The sequence below is a fragment of the Heterodontus francisci genome, chromosome 30 (genome assembly GCF_036365525.1).
Source record: "Heterodontus francisci isolate sHetFra1 chromosome 30, sHetFra1.hap1, whole genome shotgun sequence".
Taxonomy (NCBI): Eukaryota; Metazoa; Chordata; class Chondrichthyes; order Heterodontiformes; family Heterodontidae; genus Heterodontus; species Heterodontus francisci.
This window is the reverse complement of record NC_090400.1, coordinates 28,962,716-28,980,988: the sequence shown is the minus strand read 5'-3', so window position 1 is coordinate 28,980,988 and position 18,273 is coordinate 28,962,716. Positions and strand designations below refer to the sequence as shown.

The 18,273-nt window shown below is 43.6% G+C and overlaps 1 protein-coding gene across 3 annotated transcripts in view; it reads right to left on the bottom strand.

Moving 5' to 3' along the window:
* The window catches only part of caln1 (calneuron 1), a 330,421-nt gene that overhangs the window by 4,910 nt on the left and 307,238 nt on the right, over positions 1-18,273 (bottom strand). For all 3 annotated transcript variants that reach the window (XM_068009959.1, XM_068009960.1, XM_068009958.1), the window contains exon 5: positions 3,624-3,777. In XM_068009959.1, the coding sequence (XP_067866060.1) occupies positions 3,624-3,777 (154 nt within the window). The remainder of the gene's footprint in view (positions 1-3,623; positions 3,778-18,273) is intronic.

Genomic DNA, 18,273 nt, shown 5'->3' with positions numbered 1-18,273 from the left:
TTTTATTACAAAATAGGCATAGATTCTGTTTTATTACAAAAGGACAGCACCAATAAATATAGCAGCATTTCATTTTACTTCAGGAGCAACAGAGCTGAGTTCCTTAAATTCCATTTATTATTACTTAAAGGGAGCTGGGTTCCATTTATCTTCAGAAACAAAAGAGAACAAGCTTCCATTTCCTTCTTAACTAATGAGCAGCAGCAGTGTGAAAAGCCACATATGAAATCCCTGGCCCTGTTGTTGTTAGGAATAGGATATCATTACAATCCAGGATTCCTCACAAAATAACAATGAATAAAATGAATAACTTGAAGAGTGCACATTGAGAAAGGCCAGTTCATAAAGAAAGCAGCATTAAAGGATCCGAGAGTTCAGGATTATGACAAGAACAGTAAGATGGTGAGAGAAAGCTGAAAAAAGGAAAATGTTTCAATGAATATAGTGCCAGCTTGGATAATAATAAAGTGCGACAGCTTCTGACTTTGGCAGTTAGATGTGGGGGATGCAAGGAAAAATAAATAGTGCGTTGAGGGAGAAGACCAGTTTGCTGTGTGTTAGCAATATCAGAAACACAGCAGTGGCATTTCCTTTATTGTTACTGAAATCATAAATGCATTTGAATATTAGAAGAGTACAATGAACAGCTGATTGTTTTCCCTAGTTTTTGGAAAAGGACAATCATGTGATGAAAGTCATATCACAACATGTAAGCATTTTGGTGAGGTCCTTGAAATGGCTGTGAAACTGAGTGGAGAGAGACCGAGCTATATTATGGACATGAAGCAAAGACAACACTGGCTTTGTTGTGATGGCTTCCATAGTTAAATAATATTCCTGACAGTAAATGTTTAGGTGAACACGTGATGAATGGCTGATTGGGTGAGCTATGGGCAAGCAATTGCATCTTTGTGCTTTCATCCCAGCAAGAGTCAGCTCACCCGAGAAAAAGGTGATGGCTTCCCCAAATATAATGAATGATATAATGAATAGCAATATCCCTGTAGGTAACAGCCTTGGTAGGTTCTTCTCTCCATTTTTTATCTATTTTATTTTCTCCCCTCTCTTTATGTCTCCAGATGCAATTCCCTGGCCAGGAGATCATTAGCCTGTTGCCCAGGCTCCTGCAATTGATTTCTCGAATGACTTGGTCATACATGCACCCAATGACCTTTGGCTCAGCTCCATTCTATTTTTCTGTTCCTCTCTGAGGGCAGCCAAGATCCAGCTTCAGGCATTTTTAGGTCTCCATTTGTGGAACCAGAGACAGGGATATTGATTTTAGTTTCCTAAGGGAGATGAGTCAGGGGATAAAGCTGCCTCGTGCCAATGTGAATGAAAATTCCAGCATATCCATCTGGTATTCCAATCTACATCACTTGATCCTGCCCAGATCCTAACATTTCAGGGTCCCAACAGGACTAGAGCCAATAGTGTTGTCTTTGTTGTACTTTTAAAAAAAATCTAAGTGTCTACACCTGGATTGTTTTACATCAACTGCGTCAGATCAGGGTTTTACAATCTTCAGAAGTTAACAGTAAAAGATCTCAAAGTCACTTGAATGTAAAAGCAGCACTTGGATTTAAAATACAAAGAACCAGTTGAAATTCAGCATTACATAACTGACAATATCAGTATGTATTAAAGCCAGAAATGAACATGATCCTGTAGCTTGAGGCAATGTGCGTCAGATAGTTCTAAATAACTGAGGAGTTTTCAGCAATCTTGCTTCCTAATCTCAAAGGGCTGACAGAAATTTTAATTAATTTAGTGACTCATCATTATGTTTCACAGATTAATTTGTAAAGCGGTGAGCTACATAGAGATTCACCTGGTCTTGAAAGACACGCTAGTTATTTATATTTTGTCTATGCCTCTTGTAATTTTGGAGATATCAATCCCTTCACCAGCCTCTATGCTTAAAAGCTCTGAGTCTAAATAGTTTCTGGCTGATGATGAAATGATAGTCAAATCTGCAGTCGATCTTCTAAAGAGGAGCTCACCCATCCCAAAAAAATACTGTTTGAACAGCACACTAAACTCTACCAATATTCTGAACTGTTGTTGCTGCTGTGTTTACAGAGAAATCCAGCTTGTAACTGTGTGTTTATTTGTTTAGTTTAGTTTAGTTTAGTTTAGAGATACAGCACTGAAACAGGCCCTTCGGCCCACCGAGTCTGTGCTGACCATCAACCACCCATTTATACTAATTCTACACTAATCCCATATTACTACCACATTCCCACCTGTCCCTATATTTCCCTACCACCTACCTATACTAGGGGCAATTTATAATGGCCAATTTACCTACCAACCTGCAAGTCTTTTGGCTTGCTACAAAGAAAAACTCTACTGTTTATTCAGGATGCATTTATATTGTGCCTTTAACATAATAAAATGTCCAAAGGCACATAATCAGACAGAAATTGAGGATGGTGTGGTCAACTGTGTCAAAGGCTACAGGCGGATCGAGAAGGATAAAGAGAGATACTGCAATACTGTCATGGTCACAGTGCTGTGGCAGGAGAAACCTGGAAAGGATCAAACATGGAGTTGCAGGAAAGATGGGCACAGATTTGGAAGGCAACAAGGACTTTGGAAAGGAAAGGGAGGTTGGAGATGAGGTGGTAGTTTGCAAAGAAAGTGGGGTCAAGGATAGGTTTATTGAGGAGGCAAATGATGATGGCAGATTTGAAAGGGAGGGTGAAAGTACTTCAGGAGAGAGAACCATTTACAATGTCACTAGCATGGGAGGTGGTGGCGTGGTGACAGGAAGGAATGAGGACTGATTAGCAGTTTAGTGGGATTGAGGGAGCAGGAGGTGGGTCTCATGGACAAGATGAACTTAGAGAGTGCATGAGGGGAGATAGGAGAGATACTAGAGAAAAATATGAGTTCAGAGTTAGGGCTGGGGGAACCTTACAGGAGGATTGTCTTGGTGGCCAAATGGAGGGGAAGGATGCGACAGAGGCAGCTGAACGGAGGGTCCTCCATCTTAGTGGCAAAGAGGTCCATGAGGTCTTTGCAGGTCCAATCACTAGTTTGTGCTGCTCATTAACCTCAGCTAGAGCACTAATGAGGATGCAAAAGGCCTCTATCCCAGAGAAGAAAATATCAGTTGATGGTCCTGCTTCTGACCACTATCCAGTGGCCCTGCAAGTCCTCACCCAGTACATGTCAATGTGTATAACGTGTCAAAACAGGAGCAGGTTCAGATCTGCTGCCTCAATCCCACACCTAACAGTCCAAAATAGGTGAGGTACCAAAGGGCTATTGATGCCCATAAAGTGGTACGCCAGCTTCAGACCTATTTCTAACAGAGCAGGACAGAAAGGAAAATTAACTATTTTGGTCTGATTGAAATAAGGAGAACAATCTGAACTGCAGTCTTTGCCACAGCTTGAATAAAAATAGGACAGCTGTTGTCTGCACTGAAGAAAATAATAAAGATCTGTGACTTTGCGCAGTAACTAAATATAATAGAAAGTTAAATTAATTCTTTCAAATAAAATTTGTGGTGTCCTTAATCTGATTCTGTTTTTCTTCTTCGGCTGAGAGTGACTCAGCGAACTTCAAAAATAAAAATAAACCCAATCTCTATTCAGTATGTATGATGGGCTTACCTTCAAATTCGGTATGACAGTTACTTGAACTTTCATTCAGACTCTCCTCCTCCGTTATGATGATGTTCTCAATATCTTTCATTGTCAAATGGTCCCGAAATGCATGAAATAATATGTGCTTCAGTTCTTCCAGTGTAATCCTCTGCATATCAAACTGATAGAAAAATAAGAATCAAGCTGTATCCAGAATGACAAAATCTTTAGTTATTTTAATGGGAGAGAGTTCGGTATATCACAGATCAGGAATTGTATCTGAATTATATGCTTAATTAATCTTTCTCAACAAGGTCATTTGCAATCATACAGATTACTTCCACCAGCATGGAGATTCAGGTCACTGGTTTCTGCATAAACACTGCCATTGGATGCTTTGTGAATGGCAAACAGGATATGAAGATGAGAAGCACAACTTAAGTTCCTGATTTGCTCATTAAAATTAGGACTAGTGATTTAAAAAGAAAACCAAACATGTATCCACCTAAGGGTAAAGTAGGCTTATCATTACTGTACAGAAATTTCCTCCGACTAAATATTGGGAAGACTGACGCCATTGTCTTTGGTTGGCGCCGCAAATTCCGTTCCCTTGTCACCGACTTCATTCCTCTCCCTGACAATTGTCTGAGGCCAACCTAGACTACTCATAACCTTGGTGTTACATTTGACACCGAGATGATCCGACCACATATCCATGCCATCACCAAGACCATCTACTTCCAACTCCATAACAGTGCCCAACCCTAGCTCTGCATCAGCTCACCTGTTACTAAAACCATCATTCATGCCTTTGTTACCATTAGACTGGACTGTTCCAATACTCTCCTGGCCAGCCTCCCAACTTGCACCCTCCATAAACTTCAGCTCACCCAAAAGTTTGCTGCCCATATCCTAACTCGCATCAAGTTCCATTCACCAATCACCTCTGTGCTCACTGAACTACATCGGCAACTGGTCCAGCAACACATCAGATTTAAAATTCTCATCCTTGTTTTCAAATTGGTCCATGATCTCGCCCTGCCCTATGTTTGTCACCTCCTTCAGCCTTATAATGCTCCAAGATCTCTGGGCTCCTCAAATACTGGCCTCTTGCGTATCCCCGATTTTAATTGTTTCACCACTGGCAGTCATACCATCAGCTGTCAGACCGTGGGCTTTGAAATTCCCTCCATAAACCCCTCCGCCCCTCTACCTCTCTCTCCTCCATTCAGACACTCCTTAAAACCTACCTCTTTGACCAAGCTTTTGGTCATCTTTCCTAATATCTCCTCATGCAGCTTTGGTGTTCAATTTTGTTTGGTAATGCGCCTGTAAAGTGCCTTGTTTTACTATGTTAAAGGTGCTATATAAATACAAGTTGTTGTTGCATGACTCCATCTTATAGTGTGGAGTGTGCTCTTAGATGTTTAACTAAATACAAATATAAAGAATGTCAAAACTGCAGGAACAAGATGTCTCACACCTTATGGGCTAAAAATAAAATTAACCAGTCAGTAACCATTTTTATAAAACCAATTTCATATTCTCATCCTTTTTTTAAAAAATTGATTTCTTCGAGCTCAGTGATGATATCTTCTCTCGTTTGCTTTGCTCCAGGACAGGACAGTTTACAACAGCATCTATTCTTGCTTTTTAAGTGTCAGCTTGATTCACTGGTAGCCCTCTTGTCTCTAAGTCAGAAGGTTGTATGATCAACTCCCATTTTATGACTTGAGCACATCATCCAGGTTGACACTTCAATGCAGAACTGAGGGAGTGCTGCATTGCCTGCTTTCAAATGAGATGCTAAATTTACGCCCCACCTGTTCAGGGGGACATAAATGATCTCTTGGCACAACTTGTGAAAGAGCAGTGAGTTCTCATTCTGTCCTGACAAACAATTCTGCCTCAAATAACAGAAACAACATCAGATTAACTGGTCATTATTACAAGCAGATTGATAACACAAATGAGAACCAGGCCAAATATAGAAAGTTCAGAGGGGAACTGAAAAAAGTAATAAGAGAAGCAAAGAGAGAGAATTAGAAGAGTCTGACAACTAACATAAAGGGAATCCGAAAGTCTTCTATAGGCAAAAAAATAGTAAAGAAGCAGTGTCATGCTAGGCCCTCACCTGCCAAGAATGAGGCACATTAATTTTGTCATGAACATTGAATTAAATCTGTTACTGGAGTGAAGAAAGGACTTGCTAAACAGATTAGCCATGGCTGGAAAAGACATTTGCATATTGACAGTGTTTGGAAGGACAAAGCAGCCATTCCCTGACATTCAACCCACAATGGACTTTTGATCACCAGACATTGAAGGTGGGGAGCTTGCATTCCAGGTGACTGCTAAGATGGCCGAATACACAAACGGACATGGTCAAACCAGCTAGTCACATGACTAACCTGCTGGGCAACCTGAGTTTTTTGAATTTGTCAAACAGTTTGGGCAGAAGATTTGTTTGCTCCTGGACTGAGAAGATCTCTCCTGTGTGCTCCCATCTCTTTCTCACAAGCCTTTGAATCCACTGAAGACACATGAACCCCAAGAGAGAAAAGTTTCCTACAGTGAACAAGGTTTAAGAAGAATACTGGGCGCCAACGAAAAGCAAGATCTACCTACAATCAAGGACTCTGCAGTGAGCCTGAAGAACCATAACAACAACTCTTCAGATATTGCCCCAAACATTTCCACTTTATTTTTCTTCTGCTCTTTTCTGTCTCTATTTGCATATATCATGTATGCATGCTAGCATTGGCACATCATATATCCGTAGGCATTAACCGAATTAGAGTTTAAGTTCAAGTTTAATAAATTTCAACTTTTCTTCTTTAAGCCTAAGAAAGCCTGTATGTGCTGGTTTCTTTGCCTTATTATTGGAAAGCGATGAACAAGGATTCACCAAGGGGGAGCTAAAAACACATTGTGTAAGACCAGGTGAAGGTTGAGAGGGACTCCTAGACACCTTTCTCACCTGATAGTAACAGTAGTAAAAGGATGGGTGGATCAGATTAGGGACCAAAAAGGGGATTTTTGCACAGAGGCAGAGAACATGGCTGAGGTACTGAATGGATATTTTGCACCTGTCTTTACCAAGGAAGAAGATGTTGCTAAAGTCATGGTGAAAGAGGAGGTAGTTGAGACACCTGATGGACTAAAAATTGGTAAAGAGGCAGTATTAGAAAGGCTGGCTGTACTTAAAGTTGATAAGCCACCAGGACCTCCTGACTCCCCAAAGCCTGTCCACCATCTACAAGGCACAAGTCAGGAGTGTGATGGAATACTCTCCACTTGCCTGAATGAATGCAGCTCCAACAACACTCAAGAAGATCGACACCATCCAGGACAAAGCAGCCCGCTTGATCGGTACCCCATCCACCACCTTAAACATTCATTCTCTCTACCACTGGTGCACATTGTGTACCATCTACAAGATGCACTGCAGGAAATCGTCAAGGCTCCTTCAACAACACCTTCCAAACCCGCGACCTCTACCACCTAGAAAAACAAGGGCAGCAGATGTGTGGGAACACCATATCCTGCAAGTTCCCCTCCAAGTCACACACCATCCTGACTTGGAACTATATCCTCATTCTTTCACTTTCACTGGATCAAAATCCTGGAACTCGTTCCATAACAGCACTATGGGTGTACCTTCACCACATGGACTACAGTGGTTCAAGGACGCGGCTCATCACCACCTGCTCAAGGGCAATTTCAGATGGGCAATAAATGCTGGCCTTGCCAGCAACACTTACTTCTAAAGAACAAATAATAAAAATAGATGCGTCCGAGGATATTAAGGAAAGTAAGGGTGGAAATTGCGGAGGCACTGGCCATAATCTTCCAATGCTCCTTAGATATAGGGGTGGTGCCAGAGGATTGGGGTATTGCAAATGTTACACCCTTGTACAAAAAAGGGTATAAGGATAAGCCCAGTAACTAGAGGTCTGTCAGTTTAACCTCAGTGGTGGGAAAGCTTTTAGAAACAATTATCTGGAACAAAATTAGCTGTTGCTTGGATAAATGTGGATTAATTAAGGAAAGCCAGCATGGATTTGTTAATGGCAAGTTGTGTTTAACTAACTTGATTGAGTTTTTTGATGAGGTAACAGAGACGGTTGATGAGGGTAATGTGGTTGGTGTGATGTACATGGAATTCCAAAAGGTGTTTGATTAAGTGCCACATAACAGGCTTATCTGCAAAATTAAAGCTCATGGGATAAAAGAAACTGGTAGCATGGATAGGAAGTTGGCAGAGTGTCAGGAAACAGAGAGTATGGCGAACGGTTACTTTTTGGACTGAAAGAAGGTCCAAAGTGGGATTCTCCAGGGGTCTGTACTAGGACCACTGCTTTTCCTGATATATATTAATGACTTAGACTTGGGTGTACAGGGCACAATTTCAAAATTTGCAGATAACACAAAACTTGGAAGTATTGTGAACTGTGAGGAGGATATTGATAAACTTCAAGATAGTTGAAGTGGCGTAACTATATTTACTGGACAATGGTTATATTTTTTTATTTTAGAGATACAGCACTGAAGCAGGCCCTTCGGCCCACCGAGTCTGTGCCGACCATTAACCACCCATTTATACTAATCCTACACTAATCCCATATTCCTACCACATCCCCACCTGTCCCTATATTCCCCTACCACCTATCTATACTAGGGGCAATTTATAATGGCCAATTTACCTATCAACCTGCAAGTCTTTTGGCTGTGGAAGGAAACCGGAGCACCCGGAGGAAACCCACGCAGACACAGGGAGAACTTGCAAACTCCACACAGGCAGCACCCAGAATTGAACCCGGGTCGCTGGAGCTGTGAGGCTGCGGTGCTAACCACTGCGCCACTGTGCCGCCACAACGGGAGGAGATTTAAAAAATATTTGCTGGTATAGAGTGTGGCGTAACTATATTTACTGGACAATGGTTATATTTGCTGGTAGAGAGTGTGGCGTAACTATATTTACTGGGAAATGGTTATAGACTGGTTGGTGGAATAGGTGGGCACATGGCAGTTAAAATTTAATGCAGAGAAGTGTGAAGCAATACATTTTGGTAGGAAGAACAAGGAGAAGCAATATAAAATAAAGGTTACAATTCTAAAACTGGTTCAGGAGCAGAGGGACCTGGGGGTATATGCGCACAAATCATTGAAAGTGGCAGGGCAGGTTGAGAAAGTGGTTAATAAGGCATACAGGATCCTAGGCTTTATAACAAAGGCATAGAGTACAAAAGCAAAGAATTAGAATTAGAACATTACAGCACAGTACAGGCCCTTCGGCCCTCGATGTTGCGCCGACCTGTGAAACAATCTGACCTACACTATTCCATTTTCATCCATATGTCTATCCAATGACCACTTAAATGCCCTTAAAGTTGGAGAGTCTACTACTGTTGCAGGCAGGGCGTTCCACACCCCTACTACTCTCTGAGTAAAGAAACTACCTCTAACATCTGTCCTATATCTATCACCCCTCAACTTAAAGCTATGTCCCCTCGTGTTTACCATCACCATCCGAGGAAAAAGACTCTCACTATCCACCCTATCTAACCCTCTGATTATCTTATATGTCTCTATTAAGTCACCTCTCCTCCTCCTTCTCTCCAACGAAAACAACCTCAAGTCCCTCAGCCTTTCCTCGTAAGACCTTCCCTCCATACCAGGCAACATCCTAGTAAATCTCCTCTGCACCCTTTCCATAGCTTCCACATCCTTCCTATAATGCGGTGACCAGAACTGCACGCAATACTCCAGGTGCGGTCTCACCAGAGTTTTGTACAGCTGCAGCATGACCTCGTGGCTCCGAAACTCGATCCCCCTACTAATAAAAGCTAACACACCATATGCCTTCTTAACAGCCCTATTAACCTGGGTAGCAACTTTCAGGGATTTATGTACCTAGACACCAAGATCTCTCTGTTCATCTACACTACCAAGAATCTTCCCATTAGCCCAGTACTCTGCATTCCTGTTACTCCTTCCAAAATGAATCACCTCACACTTTTCCGCATTAAACTCCATTTGCCATCTCTCAGCCCAGCTCTGCAGCCTATCTATGTCCCTCTGTACCCTACAACATCCTTCGGCACTATCCACAACAAGGAAGTTATGGTGAACCTTTATAAAACACTGGTTTAGCCTCAACTGGAGTATTGTGTCCAATTCTGGGCATTACACTTCAGGAAGGAAGTGAAAGCATTAGAAAGGGTACAGAAAAGATTTATGAGAATGGTTCCAGGGATGAGGGACTTCAGTTATGTGTATAGATTGGAGAAACTGGGCTGTTCTCCTTACAGAAGAGCTGAGAGGAGATTTGATGGAGGTGTTCAAAATCATGAGGGGTCTGGACAGACTAGATAGGAAGAAACTGTTCTCATTGGCGGAAAGGTCAGTGCCAGAGGACACCATTTAAAGTGAATGGCAATAGAGCAAAAGGTGACATGAGGAAAAACTTTTTTACGCAGCTTGTGATTAGGATATGGAATGCACTGCCTGAGAGTGTGGTGGAGACTGATTCAATCATTGCTCTCAATAGGGAATTGGGTAATTATCTGAAGTGAAAACATTTGCAGGGCTATGGAGAAAGGGCAGGGGAGTGAAACTAGCTGAGCTGCTCTTGAAGACAGCATGGACACAATGGGCCGAATGGTGTAATCATTCTATGATTCTATTCTATGATTCTATATTGCTATTTTGGGTAGCTTGATGTGTGCAAATTGGCTGCTGCGTTTCCTATGTTGCAATAGTGACTACACTTCAAAAGTAATTCATTGCTTATGAAGATGCCATTTAAATGCAAGTTCTTTTTTTTCATTCATTAATATTCGTGGAAAACCCAAAACAAGTATTTGCACTGCCTTGTTCACAAATAATAGTGAAAAGAGGAAAATATCCCCCAATTTACATACTGCACAAATTTATGAAGAAGCAAGACTGAACAAAGGAAACTGGAGAGTCTATTTCAATACAAATATAAAATCACATGCAAAATTAGAAATCACATGAAAAATGTTTCAAATGCCATAGCTTTAAGCAGTACAGTGGCACAGCCAAGATGATGTGCCGTGAACTACTAAGAGATGGAGTCATGCCTGTGATCTTCCACACACTAAATTACCAATCTCAGACACACAGGCATGGGAGGTCCTAAGTGCAGGGCCACACTTTAGCTCAGCAAGAAACAGTCACCTGGACTGCTCTCATGTAGCTCAAAGTGTGCATTTTAGAGTCATATTGTTAAAGGTTTGGCAGCAAGTGACAGATCTCCTCACACTTTGACAGGAACGATGTTAAATAACAAGACTAAAAAGGAGATTGAGGACTAAATATTCTAAAAAGAGAAAATGCATTAGAATTTGGCTTGACACCTGTGGTGTGAAAAATATAGGAGTCCATTAGAAAAAGAAATTCAGCAGCACCCGATGAGAATGAAGATTGATAAATTCCAGGCAACGCAGTTTCTGTAAGACAGATTGTATCTAATAAATATACTGGAATTCTTCAATGATACAACAGATTTATAGATGAGTAAGATGGTGGATATTATATATTTTGACTTTCAGAAAGCCCTTGACAAGGCCTTTCATCGGAGACTTATGACTACAGTGAAAGCTCTCAGGATCCAAGATTGTGAATTGGATAATTAGCTGGCTAGATAATAGGAAGCAGAAGGTAGGCATTGATAGTATTACTAATTAGAAGTTGTGAGCAGCTTAGTCCCTTGGAAATGATCCTACGACCTTTATTTATTTATGACCTTGATGAAAGCATTATAAATGCAATATCTAACTTTATCGATGATATGCAGAAAGCAGAATATTTCCAAGGTGAAGAATTGTTTAGAGAGCAGTGTAGACACTCAGCAGCTGATGTGATCACTATTAGGTTTTAATGCTCAACAATGTAAGGCACAGCAGGATATTACGGGGGGCTTAATGTTGACTAGAGGGATTCAGGAAAAGGATATTTGTGTGTTGGTAAACCAAATAGCGGCTGTTACAAAATTCAAATATCACATCAGATAGCAACACTTATCAAACAAAACACAATGGCCCAGAATTTGCTGGGAAAGTAATGGCAACTTAAATGTGCACGCCATTATTAGTGTGTAAATAGCTCAGCAATTTGTGGCGAGAAAGAGATAAGGCATGAGTTGCAAATCACCACAAATTGCTGAGTTACTTACACACTAATAATGGAGTCCATATTTAACTCACTGTTATTTTCCCAACTGCAAAAACAGCAGCTCGCCACCAGCCTCCCTGTGCGTTTCAACAACTTGCTGCATTTGCACTGTTAAAAGAAAATCACCACTGAAAGTTAGGGCTGATATTTAGTGTTTGTTATAAGGACCCTTTTAATGACGAGGTTTATGTTCCTGCAATTTCACTCAGCCCTTAATCTTCTCTGCTCTAAGGAGAACAACCCAGTTTCTCTAGTCTGTCCATGTAACTGAAGTCCCACATCCCTGGTACCATTCTCATAAATCTCCTTTGCATTCTCTCTAAGCCCTCTTGAGATGCCCTGCTCCAGCAAATTCGAGGCCAATGTTTACATTATGCCTTGGGCGATAACAATGACATTCTGCAGGAGACTTTACCTGACTGGAATACCACTGACTGATGAAGCACAGGTGCCACAGCATGGACAGCAGTGTAAAGGATGGCAACCTCCATTCGGCCAAAAACAGTGGACAGCCAATTCTTCTTGGGTCTCACAGTCTGATATCAGTACTATCTTCTGACCTGCCAAATGCACAGACCTGATTCAGTGCACTAGTGTGCTTGTACTGTGATACAAAATAGCATCATGGCGTGAAAATGCTGATGCACAGTATGAGCTCAGCATTAAAAGCGGAAATTGGAAGCTTTTCAATGATAAAACAAACACTGCAAGTCAATTCAATTTTATCAGAAATTTGTGCATGTGAATGCAACATTTTCCAATAAAATGGTGGGGAAATTGTATGCAGCGCACATGAAATTTCTGAAATGCTCTCCCAGTGGACAATTCTCCCCACTAACAGAAACCTACCCTTCGGATACACATGTTTAGTGTAATCATGGGAATACAATTAGAATATAGGCTTTGTAGGAATGTAGGCTTTATTTAGAATCCTTCTCTGATTTAGAAGGAGCAGATGGGTGAATTTTCTATTCTGGGATGCTAAAATGGCAAAACTATGAGCTGCAAGAGGGGGCGGGGCTGACCTTGTAGGATTTCTTGCAAAATAACATTATTTATATATATGTGGTAACCGCTTTGCTGCTACTGAACCTGATGCTGAGACACAGATAACAGAGAAGGCTGCAGGAGATTGCTCACATGAACAGTCCTTCGGCATGAAGTGGGGGGAAAATGGTTTCAGCCTTTCAAAAGAGATTTCAAATTTATTTTAAGCCTTTCCAAAGGCAGCGTGAAGCAGGGGATAACTGTGCAGTATACCTAGAAGGAGCTGGTGGCTGGGTCAGTATTGTGCAGCGTGATAGAAAATACAGTCTGTGCCCAAGTGATGGTATGGTACAGCATCTGTGTTTCATAGGAACATAGGAGCAGCAGTAAGACATAAGAACATAAAAAATAGGAACTGGAGTAGGCCATTTGGCCCTTCGAACCTGCTCTGCCATTCAATAAGATCATGGCTGATCTTCTACCTCAACTCCACTTTCCTGCACTATCCCCATATCTCTTAATTCCCTTAGTACCCAAAATCTATCAACCTCCATCTTGAATATACTCAATGACTGAGCATCCACAGCTCTCTGGGGTAGAGAATTCCAAAGATTCACAACCATTTACGTGAAGACATTTCTCCTCATCTCAGTCCTAAATGGCCAAACTCTTATTCTGAGACTGTGACCCATGTTCTGGATCTACCCCATCATACCCCTGAAGAATGTTATAAGTTTCAATTAGATCACCTCTCATTCTTCTAAACTCCAGGGATTATAGGCCTAGTCTACTCAATCTCTCCTCATAACGCAATCCCCTCATCCCAGAAACAAGTCTAGTGAACCTTTGTTGCACTCCCTCAAGGGCAATTATGTCCTTCTTTAGGTAAGGAGACCAAACCTGCATACAGTGGGCTGAATTTTATGAGCCCGTCACAGCTCCTGGCAGCAGACCCGGAAGCGGGTGCCATCACTGCATGTCACATATGCAGTTGGAGGTGTAAATCTCATCCAATTGCACGACGGGGGTGGGCTCCAAGGCGCTGATTGCAGTGCCAGATGACTTCAACGCAGATGCTGCCGTCATTTTTAAAGCACTGCCAACCTTGCCTGTATTGCTGCCTTTCAATGAGGCAGTGAACCTAAAGTGCTGCTGGACCCTTTTGATGGCAGTCTGAATGGCTGGGCTCTCCTGTAATGCTAGTGTAGCTGCTGTTCCCTGGAATTCCTGGACCCCCTGCACTGGGACTGACGACCGTCGGAACAGAGCCTGATCGACCTAGGACAATCTCTGAGGCAAGACACCGAGTGCCCCCACAATTTAGCAACGCCTCCCTGGAGCTCCTCCTCCAGGCTGCATGGGAAAGGCGGGAGGTCCTCTTTCCAAGGGATGGCAAGAAGAGATCCACTCGTCTGACCAAGCAAACCTGGATGGAGATTGCAGAGGTCAGCAGTTGCAGGGTCACCCCTGAAACTGGGTCCAGTGTTGCAAGAGGGTCAATGACCTCCTTTGTTCCACCAAGGTGAGTCCTCCATACTGCTCTCCTCTTTGGGACTTACATGTGGCTACAAGGGAGGGAGTGCTACATGGTGAGGGAGTGACCACAAAGGTGGTGGCAAAGTGGTGAGGCATCGCCACATCCTGGCAGATGTACAGCTGCATCTCAGCGGCAAGCAGCCTCTTTTCAAAGCTCAGCCCCATTACGTCTCCTGAGAGCGGAGGTGGGGAGGAGCCCTGCAGGAAACCCCATCAGGGGACAAGAGGCTGCCATGAGCAGAACTGCAGTGTTGCTCTTCCTGCGAAGTTTTACTATGTCCGGCTTTCCAAATGCAGGACAAAAAGGCCCATAACACAGGGAGACCTCGAGGAATGGCGGAGAGATCCCTGATCTTCATCCACTAACATTGGCTGAGGAAGAGGCTCTGGAGATGGTGGGGGCCCAGGGCGGCCATTCAATCGCGGGCAGTGAGACTGAAGTGTCCACACAAGAGAGCGAGGATTGTTTTCATGTAACCTCCACCACACTTCTGGAGGTCCACAACACACATGGTTGGCATGAGGAGATCTGCACAACCTAAACTACAAGTGTTTGTGTTCTCTCATGCAGGTCATTGAACGCCAGAAGCAAGCGCAGCAACTACGACAGGAGGCCTGCCATCTACCTCTGAGGAGGAGGAGAAGCAGTCAGAGGATACACTGTCACATCATTCCCCTGCACCTTCCACCAGCACAGATACTTTCACCTCGGTGGGTATGTGTTCGAGCTTACATTCAGGGTCACAAGCTGTTGAGAGCAGCACACACGCGCTTGAGCAGCTGGCCAAGGCCTCTGACAGTCGGAGGACTGTGGGTGGTCAGGCCCATGCTAATCCCTGGGCTGATGGCGAGCCTCTGGTGTCAACAGCACATGGCATGCTGGAGTCGCAGAGAGAGGTAAGGCAATATCGGGCGAAGCTACCAGAGGCAATGCGCAGCCATGAGCGGGCGATGGAGGAGTGCATCCATACCATGAGTGCTGCCATGTTTCAGGCATGTAAGTGACCCTCACAGAGAGCCAGATCCCACAGATGACCAGCACACCATCACCTTGGCCATGAACTCAACGCTGCAGTGGCAAGGCGAGAGAAGAACAAGGCACCCAAGAGTCTTCTCCAGGCCCTCGACCTTCTCTGGTTGGCAGAAAGGTTCAAGCAAGTCTTGAAATAGAGGAGGGGAGGCCGACTTCATCAGCTGGACGATCCCCTCAGGGTGCTCTGAGTGTGAACAGCGTCTCCTCAGCCCCTCCACCAATGAGCTCTACTCCAGTAGCCGTGACAATTGAGGAGGCTCCTGCACCTGTGCAGCCACCTCTCAGCCAGCCGGGACCCTCCAGGCCTCAGGCACCCAGAGGACGGCCGCCGAAGTTATCCCAGACCAAAGGGCAGCCTCATAAGCAGCCTGCCTCCATCTCAGATGTTAGCCCAGGGGTCATATCACATAGAAGCACATGTAAATATACAAAGAAGAACACCTAGACTCACCTGGCATTTCACAGGTGTATTACTTTTGGCCTTTATATTGTTTTCTGTAATTGCTGTTATAGAGTTCACATTCATTGTTGTAAAATATTCATTCTTTCATGCCTGAATGGGAGATGCTGCCTTCACCCTTGCTCCCTCAATAGGCTGCCAGTGTAGGCATCTCAGATGTGCCACAGCGTGGGGTGAAGCTGGACGCTGGGCATAGAATTGAGATAGAGAGAAGGCAACAGGTGAAATACATTGAGGTGCGAATTTATTGAGTTCATCATGGTGGAAGGAACTGAGTTTGTATGAGATTGTTTCTTGCCTCCCTTGCGTGTCTCTCAATGGCCTTGGTCTCTGCTGCAAGGGAACCAATATCCAGTGGTGCCTGTTCATTAGCCTCCTCCACATCATCCTCATTGGATGAGGACTGGCGATCAATCATGTCCTCTTCTTGCAAGGCCTCCCCTCCCTCTGCAGTGCTAGATTGTGCAGAGCGCAGCAGACCACCACAATGCACAAGACCCTCGTTGGGACATACTGCAGGGTTCCACCGGATCAATCTAGGAACTGGAATCTCATCTTCAGCAGCCCAATGGCCTGCTTGTTGGACGCTCGGGTGAAGCAGTGGAAAGTGTTGTACCTTGCCTCTGCTGCAGTGCCAAGGGTTTGTCACAGGAGTGAGTAGCCAATTCTTCAATGGGTAGCTTTTGCCCCCGAGAATATATCCCTGAAGGCGAGTGGGGAGCCTGAAAAGCTGTGGCACCTGGGACTGTCGAAGTATGTAGGCATCATGACTGCTTCCTGGGAAGCAGCCATACCCCTGCAGGAAACGCTTTCGGTGGTCGCAGACCAGTTGAAACCCTACCTGTTGATGAAGGTGTCTGGGTGCTCTTTCAGAGCCTTCATGGTCATATATGTGCAATCTATCACACCTTGCATCTGGGGGAATCCAGCAATAGCCCCGAACCTGATGGCCTGACTATCGTGGTCGGTTCGGTAATGTACATAGTCGCCAGTCCTCTTCAACAGGGACATGGTTACCTCCTTGATGCAGCAGTGAGCTACTGCCTGGGATACCCCACATATGTGAGTAGAATTGGAAATAATTAGTTATTAGGTGGGTTCAGAGAATCACAGAATCATAGAAGTGTTACAGCACCGGCTCTTCGAATGAGCAATTCACCTCATGCTATTCCCCTGTCTTCTCCCTGTAGCTCTGCACATCCTTCCTTTTCATATAACAGTTTAATTCCGTTTTGAATGCTTCAATTGAATCTGCCTCCACCACACTCTCAGACAGTGCAATCCAGACCTTAACCACTCGCTGCGTGAAAAAGTGTTTCCTTATGTCACTTTTGCTTCTTTTACCAATTAGTTTAAATGTGTGCCCTCTCGTTCTTGATCCTTTCACAAGTGGGAACAGTTTCTTCCTATCTACACCTGTGTAGTGAGAAACAGAGTTAACGTTTCAGGTGTTTGACCCTTCATCAGAACATGTGAATGATACGACACTTCGAAGCATTGTGAACTGTGAGGAGGACAGTGTAGAACCTCTAAAGGACATAGACAAGTTGGTGGAATGGGTGGACAAGTGGCAGATGAAACTTAATGCAGTGTGAAGTGATTCATTTTGGTAGGGAGACAACATAAAATAAAGGGTACAATTCTAAAGGGAGACGGACCTGGGTGTATACGTGCAGAAATCATTGAAGGAGGCAGAGCAGGTTGAGAGAGCGGTTAATAAAGCATACAGTATCTGAGGCTTTATTAACAGGGGCATAGAGTACAAAAGCAAGGAAGTTATGTTAAACTTGTATAGAACACTGGTTCAACTTGAACTGGAGTATTGTGTCCAGTTCTGGACATCACACTTTAGGAAGGATGTGAAGGCATTGGAGAGAGTGCAGTAAAGATTCATGTGAATGGGTCCAGGGATGAGGAACTTCAGTTACGTGGATAGATTGGAGAGTTGGGACTGTTTTCCTCAGAGAAGAGAAGTTTGAGAAGAGATTTGATAGAGGTATTCAAAATCATGAGGGATCTGGACAGAGTGGATAGGGAGAAACTGTTCCCATTGGTAGAAGAATTGAGAACAAGAGGGCACAGATTTAAGGTAATTGGCAAAAGAAGCAATAGCGACATGAGGAAAACCTTTTCATGCAGTGAGTGGTTAGGATCTGGAATGCACTGCCTGAGAGTGTGGTGGAGATAGGTTCAATTGAAGCATTCAAGAGGGAACTGGATTGTTATCTGAAAAGGAAGAATGTGCAGGGCTATAGGGAGAAGGTGGGGGAGTGGCACTAGGTAAGTTGCTCATTTAGAGAACCAGCACAGACACGATGGGCTGAATGGCCTACTTCTGTGCTATAACAATTCTGTGATTCTATGTCCCTGGCAGATCCTTGGAAAGAACCAGAGGCGTAGATGTTGCGTGCCACGGTGATCTTCAGGACCTTGGGCATTGCATGTCCACAGAAGCCTGT